General features: G+C 45.9%; 1 protein-coding gene across 1 annotated transcript in view; it reads left to right on the forward strand.

The window, feature by feature from the left end:
* Positions 1 to 8,390, forward strand: part of LOC131289773 (uncharacterized) — a 33,158-nt gene extending 24,768 nt beyond the window's left edge. The window contains exon 3 of the mRNA XM_058319083.1: positions 6,803 to 8,390. Coding sequence (XP_058175066.1) covers positions 6,810 to 8,390 — 1,581 coding nt within the window. The 5' untranslated portion in view covers positions 6,803 to 6,809. The remainder of the gene's footprint in view (positions 1 to 6,802) is intronic.
* Positions 8,391 to 12,554: the final 4,164 nt, after the last annotated feature.

A 12,554-nucleotide genomic window follows, 5' to 3' on the forward strand; every position in this document is an offset into this window, starting at 1 on the left:
ATCATACTGTACGTCGGAAGCGCGCCGATGGCATACGGAAAACCCGGAACTTCCTTATCCCAAATTTCGTTTGTTCTGTTTTCTCAACCATCACCAAACCTGGGAATCGGGAAACAATACTCTTCAGTTTTGGTTTGGGGGCTACCGATCGCTTCGGAAGTATCGTCGCAGCGGAGACAGTTCCAGGTTTTCCCATTTCCTGGTTGCTTTTGTTTGTTTTTAGTCATGATTAACTTTCTCCGTACTAACATTAAAGTTACTTCCTATCCGGAAGCAGTTTCGAAGATTAGTTCGTAACATTCATTTCCCTCAAAACATTTCTCTATATTAACCAGTTTCAGTTGGTCGCTTCACTGTAAGACGATAGTGTTTTCTTGGGGTTTCGTTTAAACAAAATTGTGGTCATATTTTTCTAGCGCATTATTTGTGTTTAATCTAATTAACTTTGAAAAGAAAGAGAATAGTGTGAAAAGGAAATTAAATGTTCCGGAACGTCTGACATCTTTTCTTTTATGGAATCTTTTTTCCAGCCCTTTGCACCTTGACAAAGAAAATGGTTTCCAACTTTTGCCCATTGTTTGGTTGAAGAAAAAAGGACACTGAAACAAGACAGCACAACAAATGTTTATGATAATTTTCTTCCTTGCACACGTTTTTCGAGTCGCTAACCAATGGTTTTTTTTTTGTTGTTGTTTTGCTTTGTTAAATGCCGTTTTGTTTTGGAAAGTCGTTGGACTTTTCCACGGGCGAGAAAAGTGTCATGCGAAAAAGGATATTTACAGAAAGTGCACGAATCGGTGATGAGCGAGTGGCCAGCGAAGATGACATTTTCCCTCCCTCCCGAGCACGGTCAAAGATGGCAAAACACATAATAATGCGGTGGAAAGTGGGTGGAACAAAAGTTAATTCCATCCCAAAACAAGTCGGCAATACACAACAACGAACAACTTTTCTTCGCGTTACCTGAGCGACACCGCGTCCGTCGTTCTTGGCGTTCGTGAAAACTCTTCGTTACGGTTTGTTGGAAGGGGTGGGGGGGGGGGGGGGGGGGGGGGAACGACGGAGTGGGTTGGTGGGTTAAACATACCACTCGAATAATGTTTTCGTCTAGCGTATTTTCCGTACGGTCGGGTCGCGCCGCGAGAGGTGTAAACAAAATCCAACCCGAGCCGGAACTTTTCAAGAGTTTTGTTTTTCCCTTCCATCTTGTCAAAGTCAGCCTGTCCGAGGGGGTTTGGTTTTGTCACGGGGACATTCCGTTGATTTTTTTTTCTGTTTAACGCTCTTCATCCGAGCGTGGATAATAAATAGGAAACGCAAAGCAACGGGACGGGATGCTTCGAACTCGAGCTCTGGAAAACATTCTCTTATGGTCAAAGACTCCAAACTTTCCAGTAGTGCGTTTGCATTGGAAGGTTGTGATAAGGTTAAGCTGAGTGGAAAAAAAAGTTTATCCGATAGGAAAAGGGAAGATTCAGACTGAACTGAATCGCGATAAATGGGTTGTACAGAGAAGGTTTCTCGTAATTTATGTTTAAAATATTCCAACTCTTTTTATTAATGTATTCGTTTCATCTATTATTGCCCGTGTGGAATTTTTATCCAAATGCTTTATCACTTTTTACTTTATTTTTAATTTATGGATTGCTTAACCTTTCCTACAAAAAAAACTACATTACATTAGCAACAGGCCGCATTCACTATTGAAAAATTAAGAAACTAAAATGTAACAGTTTTTGTTGAAAACAGTTCACTTCATATGCCAGGCGGAAAACTGTGGCATGTTGTCTCGGTGGCAATCATCGAAAAAAAAAAGATTGATGAAAAGCATCTTCCGGTAGCGTTCCATTCAAACCGATTCGTATCGACTTACATCCTTTTAGGGGGGATGGAGGGCTGCAGTGGTTTTGTTTTATTTTCTTCGAGCACAAAATGTAACCGAGAAACGCATCCGCTACTGAACCGCAGAATCGAATTCCTTACGAAAAACTTGTAGCACTTCCGTGTGTGGGTGGAAGGGAAAACTGATACGATCCCTCCATCCGGGCGCGCTTTTCCTTCGCAACATGGTGCATCCGACAGCAGTTGCGGATGCAGTTGTATGCACGCGGAAAGTTGCACCACCAGGCGTAGCGAAATCCTGGTGAAAAGTGGGTGGGAAATATGCGCAGCATGTGTGTGTGTGTGCGTGTGTGTATGCCAATGTCTGGTACTGGTACGTCCATCTGTCATGTCCATGATGTGTGGTGTGTTGTGTGATGCCACATCGGAGAGTGCCAACTGCACACGACGGATGAATGTTGTTTCCGCTTTTCTCCTTTTCTTCTTTTTGTGATAGTGTATATTTCACCATCACGTGTGTCAATCCCTCCCCCCACCGTTGGCCTTCCCTTTGGCCAGTGGGAATGAGCCAGCGGTGGAAGATGCATATATCATCTGCAGCAAAGTGTGTGCAGGCGATATGTGTGACTTTCCGCGCGCTCGCTGGCAAAGGAAATTTGAAAAACACTACTACAAAACCGAAGCTAAAATGCGACGAAACATGTGACATGCTTGCGAGGAGAGTTGGTGCATCCTTTTTCGCATACCCGGAAGGTAGGTAGGTGATGAGCTGAATATATCCGGATTGCCTCGGAGCAGAACAGACGAGACACTACGTACTGCTGCAATTTGTTTGCAGCAAACAGTATTTTACGTTTCGTCTTTCGTTCGCCAAATTGCAATGGAAATCATTTCCAGTGTAATTGAAGATTCCCCACCGCATTGTCTCCGTATGTATGAGTGTGTTTCATTTGCTTTTAATATATTTTTCCGTCGAGTTTTGCGATTGTATGAGCAAAAGATGAGGGTGTTCTTAACGTTTGCCATAACAATATTTGCCGATGTAAACACAGCTTTGGATTGCATATTTTACGAGGTTCTTTGTTTCGTTTCAAAAGTATCCCTTTCCCACCAAAATGGCGTGTGCAAACACAACGTAAACTAAAAAGCAACGTTCCTTCTGGCGCGATCGGGGGAACAAGATTTATCTATGCTTCGTTCTCTTCTTCCGTTTTCTCCTCCGAAACCGGGATGGAATGCAAATCGTACCGGTTATTTTGTTTTTTTTTTTTTTTGGAAAAAGGGCCGTGTGAAAAGTTGTCGGTGTTCGAGAGTCGAATAAAACAAAGCGCCCAAAGAAAATTCGACAAATTGTCCGAACGTTTAATTTAACCTCTCCCGACAAACTTAACAATCAAAATCCTTCCCTCCGTACCGGGAGTTGTTGTTTCGTTGCTTTCGTGATTAAATGAATCTTTGCCGCGTCGCCGCCTTTTCTTCCGTTCCGTCTTTGTCCGCCAATCCTTTCCCCTCCCCCGCGTGGCTCCGTCCGGGTGTGGAATGCCGAAGACGATTTTCGATATCCATTGCTGTGCTCCAGGGTGGAGCTTGGAATGTTGCGCAATTTTTCTTATGCTTTTCCCCGGCCCCATCTCTCGGTCGGGCGGATTTTCGGAACCATTATTTTGCCATTGGCCGCCGGTGATCCGGTCAATTCGTCAATGACGAAGATGAATGGATTGCTGCGTCGCGTTCCTTTGCCCATTTTATCCCCTCCCCACTCCGCCGGAACGCAAGAACTTCCGGCGAACGCAAGAAACGCCACGGCGATCGCTTAAGGGGTCAATGGGGGGTAGGGGATGAAGACGGTTGGTGGGTTTTCGGTGGGCTGGGAATTAGTAAGTTAATCTTTTCGCCCACGAATTGTGCCCACCCGGAAAACGTGCCGCTTGAGGGCGGGAAATAACTTTTCCCAGCGGCTCCGGGCAACATCTTCGCTGACTTTGGACGAGGTGGAAAAAAAAAGAAATGCGAATGATTGTGTTTAATTTTCCGCTCGAAATGGAGATTGCTCAATATATTATGCTTCGGTGGGCGAAAAAGTGGCGTTTTTTGGTCAATTGCATTAGAGGATTACTTATTAAGAACCGTGATAACACGGGCAGGCTTTTAATTCAATACTTTCGTGCATTTGTTCATTATCCAAAACGTTATTTTAATCGAATCAATCAGCGATCAAACGGCGTAGAAAAAATGACTCGTAAATCCAGCAAATTCCTGCCAAAGGAAATTGCAAATGTGAACTCACCTGCACCAACAATAATTGTCCACTCGCGATTCGGTTTCCGTCCCGGGATTCCTGCCCGGGTATTGGTAAACGTTATCTATTATTGCAAAACCAAAAACCAACCCCCGCGGTAGCAACACTGCAGTGAAATAAACTCGAGGACCAAACCAAATAGAATGCACTTCCTCGATGGCGCACTCTTCCGTTAGTGTTCTCTCTTTCACCATCTCTCTCTCTCTGTCCGGTGAGTTTACATGGGCAAGCATGGGCCGCCGATATACCGGTAAGGTTTGATTTATAAAATGATTCGAATCGCGGCACCGAATTAGGCACGCATTGCCATAAATTATTTACGAACGTTATCGCACAAAGCCGCGTGTCGGTTCCCGTTAGTTTTCGAACAGAGGACAGACCCCTCCCCTATCCGTTAGGGTGGGGGTTGGTTTTGATTTTTAATGTCGCAACATCGCTGCACTCCGATGCTGCCCTTCTGTATGGGACGTTTTATGGGACGGGGAAGTGTCCACCGGTTGTTTTATTTCGGCCTCTCGGTTGCGTTTCCCGCATTTGGTGCCATTTTTTGGCACTACATCTCTCGACCATTATGCACATCCCGGGCTCTGGTGCAGGCTTCCCACTTCCCTCACACAATGTCCGCAATTTTGTCCGGCATGTGAAAACACCTGGATTTAACCCGGTTAAGAACGAATGCCGAGCCTCTCTCCGTCGGAGCCGTTCCGGAGCAATCTATCAGACTTTATGGTCCGCCTCTCGGGCACGACGCCGTTGGAAGCTATTTCCCGCTATAGATTTAGTGTTACGGTGTCATGAATATTTACCTCGGCTTCCTGTGTCCAGCCGCCACCTCCTTCCGTGGTGTGGTACGTCCTTCGAACGTACAACCGATGCTCACTTGGCCCTCGGGACATGTGGACACCTATCGACAGCTTTTCCGACCATGGCGGTGTTTGTGTTTGTGTGCGTGTGTCACATCCGTTTATTGTTCGGAGCTTACCGTTCTTCCGTTCGCTCGTCGGTTGGATGGAGGCTTGATCCTTACTCCATAGGCCTTCCGTCAATAGTCGGCATCAATTGTGACTATGTTTGCGCTCAGCTCTAGCGTGTGTTGGCGGTGTCCGCAGGCATCGATTTCTAGAAGGAAGAGGGCTTTAAGGATTCCCTCTTTTCTCCTCTGGTTCCAATCAAAAAGGACACTTTGAACAGGGGATTCATGTTGGGTGATTCATGGGTCTTACGGTATAGGCTCGGTTAAGAAGAAGGACTCGTTTCTCGTTCTACAAAGGTACGTGTACACGGGAATAATGCAAAATTGGATTTAATCTCTCCCCTATTGAATATTGTGTATTGTGTGCGGACAATACCAATATGGCGTAGGGTTGTGATTTATGCAACTCCTTGCACTGTTTCTGACCGGCCCATTTCCCACACTGTGCTCCTTAATCAAACAAGTTGCACAAATCGTTAATTTTCACCTTTTTTTAAGTTGCAGCCGGCTCGTTATCGTTTCGAATAAAAATCACAGTAAACATAAAAGTGGTTTTCCTCTCTACGGTGCTCGATTTTCCTCCACAACGTTAGTGCCATTTTGTAACATTTAATATTCATTGTCACGGAGAAGGCTTTACGCTTCTGCTGCGTGTTGTCCGTGGAACCTTCTGAACTCGTTGGTTTCTCCAACGGTCTGCACGGTTCATGTATCTCGTTTTTTGTTTATTTTTATTTTTTTTAAATCCTCCCACGAAGCGGCGGCGACGTCCTTGAAAAAGGAAAACCACCACCGGGAGAGTAATTTTCTCCGACTGGTCTACACACTTTCATTACCCGATGGTTTTCGGGGTAGTAAAGGACGTCGTCGTAACCCCCCCTTGGTAGTGCTTGACCGTGGCCATGGTTGGCAGGTAAGTCTCCGCTGCCTGTCTGTCTGAAGGTGATGTTGTGCCTCCCAGCGTGGACTTGGTCTGGTCCGCGTTGGAAGTGGGTGAATAAATTATGAAGTAATGCATAATGAACAACTCACTTTCCTCCGTGAGGTGGAGAACGGCACACTTGTTTTTTAGTTTTTTTTTTCTTTTGCGACGATGATGAAAATGGAGTGAATTTGCTGTTGACCAGTGGCTTTTGATGGCATTTAAATGTTCCCGGGCGTCGCATAAAGCAGGAATAATGACGCTAATCGTAAAAGTGGAAATCACTCTAAGCACCGGGGGGGTTATGCTCTTTTTCACCACGGGAGAGGTGTACGGAAAAAAGGTCGTCTATTTGACTGCTCACGTCAAGTGTCATCGTCGGGAGGACGTCGGGAGTAGAGAGAGGACACAGACAAATGACCTTCGTCTCGCTTCGTTTTAAATGGTACTTGATGGCAAAACGAGGGCTCTCCCGAATGAATCCCTGGCCGGGCTGAGATATTATTTTCCAGATGGACATTCCTGACGGGGCAGGAAACGCAAGGGGGCGGGAAGGAAGTACAGAGTAAGTCATTTAATTGTTATTCATCATTTCCCGGCTGCCACTGAATGTTAAAATCGGTCGCCCAAAGATTGATGTCAGCGCGCGGAGGATAGTGGAAGGCGGTGTGTCCACTTTACCTTCCTTAAGTTCTCCGACCACAACTCGAGCGACACTGCTAATGAAGCTTTTTTCCACCCTCCTCTCTTTCTTTCTCTTCTTCAGCGCAAAAATGGCCGTCGTCAAGGATAGTGCGACGTTCTTCCAGCATGGCAACTCGGCCCAGTTCGAGTACGTGCTCGGCCTGTACAAGCAGGCGCTGAAGCTGAAGGCGGAAACGCGCGGCAACGACAAGAAGGCGGAGAAGCTGATGCGCCTCGAGGAGTGGTACCAGAACGAGCTGCCGAAGCTGATCAAGAAGCGGGGCCGCGATGCGCACCTGCTGCACGAGGAGCTGGTACAGACGATGGAGTGGAAGCAGACGCGCGGCAAGTTCTATCCGCAGCTCTCGTATCTGATCAAAATCAACACCCCCCGGGCGGTGGTGATGGAGACGAAGAAGGCATTCCGCAAGCTGCCGAACCTGGAGCAGGCGCTGAATGCGCTCTCGAACCTGAAGGGTGTCGGCATCACGATGGCGTCGGCGTTACTGGCCGCGGCGGCCCCCGAGAGCGCCCCGTTCATGGCGGACGAGTGTCTGATGGCGATTCCGGACATCGAGGGTATCGACTATACGGCGAAAGAGTATCTGAAGTTTGTCAAACACATCCAGCAGACGATGGAGCGTCTCAATCTCGAGGTGGAGAGCAACGGGGCAGCGGCCGATCCGGCCACGGAAGACTCCAGTGCCAGTGCGCCCGGTGATGAGGATGCTGCGGCGGAGAGCAACAGCAACGGCGCGGCAGACACCACAGCGGCCCCAGCGGCGACAGAGGATACCCCGGCCGAAACCACACCCACCACCACCTCCTCCACCACTGGCAGCAAATCGAAGGGAGCGGATGCGGCGGCGGCGAACGGTACCTCGGAACCGAAGGCCAAGAAATGGTCGGCCCACTCGGTGGAGCTCGCCCTGTGGACGTACTACGTTCTGTTTGATCAGCGACCGGAGCTGCTCGGTGGCATGCCAGGGACCAACAATGGCACTGCGGCCACACAGAACGGCGTGGGTGACGAGGAGGAGGACGACGACGAGGAGGATAAGAGTGGCGAGGAAGAAGAAAACGAAAATGGCACCGTGGAGGACGAGGGTGATAACGATGAGAACTCGCGCAACGCCGTGATGGAGTCGTCCGAATCGGAAAGCAACGAAGCGGGTGGTGGTGGTGGTGATGGGGGTGGCGGTGTGGTGGTAGCGAACGGGAAACCAGCACCTCTTGAGCAAGCGGGGGAAGTGTCCGCAAAGGATGCCACCGATACCAGCAGCAGCAGCAACGGCAGCACCAGTGCCGAAGCCGTCAAACCCGAGGCTACCAAACCGGCGGAACAAACCAACAATGGTACTGGCGTTAGCACCAGCGACAACGCGTCAGAACTACCTCCCGTCTCTAGTGCGGCGGCCGAAGCAGACGACACTACGGTGAAGTCATCCGGTGAAAGCTTAGACCCGAAGACGGCGGCGGTTGCTACGTCGTTATGCGCCACGAACACCGCACCGGACAGCAGCAACAGCAGCAACAACAGTGAGCTCACCGACAGTGACACACAGCTGAACAGCGTCAGCAGTAACGGCAACAACAAGCGCCCCCTGTGCTGCGACGATAACGCCGACGACAAGCCGGAACTGAATGCTCCGAAGCTGATAAAACTGTAGGAAGCGAACGAAGAAGCCGCAAAGAGCAACCACCGCTAGGATGGGTGACACGACAGGGGAAGAGGGGGGGACATCGGGAGGGAAAGGAATGGAAGTGGGTAGGACAACATATAGAACAGTACAACAATCATACACATACATGCACACACACTAAGGAACCAACAGGAACCAATAGGGAATGTGGGGATGGGGAGTTCAAAACGAACTGACACGATCCACTTGCAACATCCAGGAAACATAAGGTGGCCGAGAGTGTGTTGTACTGGGGTTTCTTATTTCCTCTTTTTAAGACACCAATTAAACTGTAGGGGGCGAACGGGAAAGGAACGTAAATTTATATAGATATATTTGTGACTTATGCTTACATAATACAACTCAGTATCGACCGTGTGCTGCTGGGCGGGGATGCCGAGAGATGTCATGGGAGGAAAGGCACTAGAGTCACTTACAATTACTTAAATTTCGGCAAACGCCAACCGCACCCACCCCCACCCCACCCTCCTCTACTATCATCGAGCCTCAGCTCCATCGACGAGCGGCATCATTTGTATGTGTAGTAAAAATGAACAAAAAGAAGAACCTTTTATCTCACTCTTTGTACGCCTAAGTCTAAGTATTTTTGTTCATTTTTTTTTCTTTTTAATTGTATTTATACTGTGTATGTGTGTATGCGTGTGTCTGAGTTCGTCATGAAATTCCACCGCTCGGCGAGGAGGAGCGAGCGCCACATTCAATTTATTCCCCGTGGGAAACTAGAGGAAAGAAATCAAACAAGAAAAAACAAACTGCTTCCTTCGGGTTGAAAGAGCGGTCGGAAAATAAATCGCTGGCTATCATCCGATGCCGCGAGTGTGTAACGTGAATGATTCCATCCTTTCCCTCCATTGTCGATAAGTTTGTTTGTAGCTTTGTTTTTTAACCAATCCTTTTCTTTATGTTTCCGATCTCTTACTCCGTCGCTAATCGCTCGAAGGCACGGGGCGAGGGCGGCGACCAAGGAGCAAGGGGGGGGGGGGGTGGGTGGATGATCCCACCCATTAAGATTATTGTCATGACTTAGGCTATTTTTCTCTTCCGGTTCGTGTTGTGTCACTCTATGAATCCCAATCTATCTAGCTTATACAAGGCACATTTTATTTATATTTTGTAACCAAACTTGCATGTTCTCAAAACAACACCCACACACACATACACACAAACACACACGAAGAAGTAACAAAATAAACAAACTATTAAGACTAAAAAAAACCCCACGTTCAGTCCATTTCTGGTAGTTAGTCGTTGGCGAACCCATTTGTGTATACACACAATGGAACCAATTTTAGTTGATTTATTTTATTCTCTCGACATTCGAATTCGATCAAGATGGGTGTGGGAGGAACAAAAACATGGAAGAAAATTTAAGCACACAGACACACACACCTCCTGCACACGGACACACTGCATTCATACAAGTGAAATCAAATGACTGAGATTTATATAGTGAATAGTCAATGGAGAAAAATAAAGATATACAAATGAAAACAATAAGAATATAACATAACTCTGTGCGAACGTACGGGACGAACGGGAGCAGGTGTGTATGGCGTGGCCGCCGTTGTGCCCCTGAATGATGTGTGAGTGTTTGCGGGGAAAAAATACCTAGTGGTTTTGATTTGATTTGCTTCATCCTTCCATAAAGCGACGAAGTTGATGATGCTGGACCTTGTGGAGTCGCTTTCAAATCAGTTGAATAATGGGAGTGCAAAAGTTCCACTATCGTGTCAAAATAAACACTTTTCAGCATTCAAATGAATACCATTTTAACCCAATAATTCCAAAATCCATAATACGCAAGCGGAACAGCTTGAATGCGGCGTTGCTGCAGAGACATATGGATACCCCGGAGCGCCAGTGGAGAAGCTCTGGGAGTTGGATGCATCAAGTGACTTATTAGCAAAATAAGTGACAGATCTGTTATGAAAAGAAACACTGGCCACTGCGATGTAAACAAGGAATAACAATTTGATGAAATACATTAGAAACCAATCTCGGAAATAAAAACAACCTCTTCCGAGGCCGTTTGTATTGGTTCCAAATACTACATTTCACTTCATGCACGAACAAAACGAAGGAAGAAAGTTGCAACTGAAGCTTTGGGCTGGCTTTTAATATCTTTTTTTACTTATTTAAATGCGCCCACCTTGAACGCACGTGGTTTGGAGTAAATAAAACGATTACAAAACGATTGTGGTAACCTTTACTATGTAGTATTATTTTCCTTTTGCAAAACGCGTTTCAAAAAGGAAACAGTTAGGTTACTAGGTTACGAACACATCAGATGGACAGTGGATGATGTCATCAACTTCATCGTTTTCCCTCGGGCCCTATCTATACATATATTATTCTTTTTTTCTTACCCTTCGCGGCATCTCATGGCGGAAAGGGGTCGAAGGGCACGCATGAAAAACAAAACCACATAAAAAAGCACTTATAAGACTCATCTATACTTACATACGTTGGGATATTAGGGAAACCAATACGACGATGCGAGCCATCCGAGAAGGCGAATCATTGTGGAGCCGGGAACGATGTGCGAAGGGAGGCAAATTAAATAGAACAAAGCACACATACCTTCCTGCACACAGAATAACGCGGGAAGAAAAAGGTGGCGGTGGAGTGAAGAAGAAAGTGAACGAATATGCAAGCGGCAAGACGTTTGTTTCAATTCTTTTTTATATACCATCCGAATGTGTGTGTGTGAATGATAGCGTGAAAGAAAGCATGATAGAGTTGATCCCGGAAAAAGAAAGGGCTGTTTGAAAAGGAAGCATGAAAGTGAACGAGAGATAACCAGGATGAGCGGCAGTAGTTGGCCAAGTATCAATCAAATGCATAATTTTTACAGACTCTATCATCGATAGCGTATACAAAAAGGAAAAATTGTATCAAAAACTGAAAAATGCAGAAAAATAATCTGGATTAACAAAAAAAAAAGTATCAAACTAGCATATAGGTAATAATAGTAGCAAAGTGCAGAGGGAAAACAATATTTACGAACTAACTATAAAACGACACACGATACGATGGTAATTGATAAACAGGACAAGAATGTAATATTTAAGAGTAAACAAAAACACATTAATTTTAGCAAACGGAAACGCCCGTTATTCCCGCAAACGTTGAACGATTTATACACGAGCGGAACGGGGGAGTGCGCAGCAGTAGAGAGCGGCAAGAATGTGAAAAATAGGTGGGTCCTAACGGAGGTTGACCGGGCGAAAATCATACAAAAAAAAAAACAAAAAAAACAAACGATGTCTTATATAATATATCGATCGCGGCGAGTTACAAGCAGTAGGACAAAAGGGAAGGGAAAACCAAAATCTTACAAAATGTGCAGAAATAGAATGATACAAAAAGGAAAAAAAACGAAAACAAGACAAACAGTAGAGCGAGTAGATTCTAAAACCGGGAGAACAATAGTGACAACAAAAACAAATAAATTAAATCAACAGCAAATATAGAGGTAGACACGGACGGGGTGGAGTAGCAAGTAGAAGAAGTCGGGAAGAACATAGAGTCGTCATACGAAACACAAATGGATACATACAAACTTACACTTTGCAAAATACAAAACGCGCAGCGGCACCTTACATGCACACCGAAGGAACTTTATATTATATAGAGTTTTATAATTTAAGAAAAATGACAAAAAAATAATAAAAACAATATGAAAACCTTAACCAAGCTGTGTGCGACTGTGAAGCTGATGTTAATATGCATACGATCTATTTTATTGTTATCAAAACTTTCCGCCCACTTATCCTTTCCACCGAACCGAGTGTATATGAATATATTATGGGAAAAGTACCGCTTTTTTTAACGATGCTTATACTCATAATTTCGTTAAAAGGGTTCAATGTGTTGGGGGCTAACAAAGCGTTTCGCCGGGTGCTCGAAAATATGTTCCTTTCCCAGTACTGCGCATTACGGAATCGGTTTATAGTGGCTCCAGCGAGGGCACTTAACGGCGACCCACTACACTCCTCTCAACAGACCAGACCAAACTTCCCACCATGGGTGGGTGAAAACATCGCCCAAAAAATATAATGGGTGTTCGAGGTGCATAAAAGTACACACAATGTGTGTGTTAGGCGATAGAGAAGCGGTCATTTTTGGGGG

Source organism: Anopheles ziemanni, chromosome 3, assembly GCF_943734765.1.
Source record: "Anopheles ziemanni chromosome 3, idAnoZiCoDA_A2_x.2, whole genome shotgun sequence".
Lineage (NCBI taxonomy): Eukaryota > Metazoa > Arthropoda > Insecta > Diptera > Culicidae > Anopheles > Anopheles ziemanni.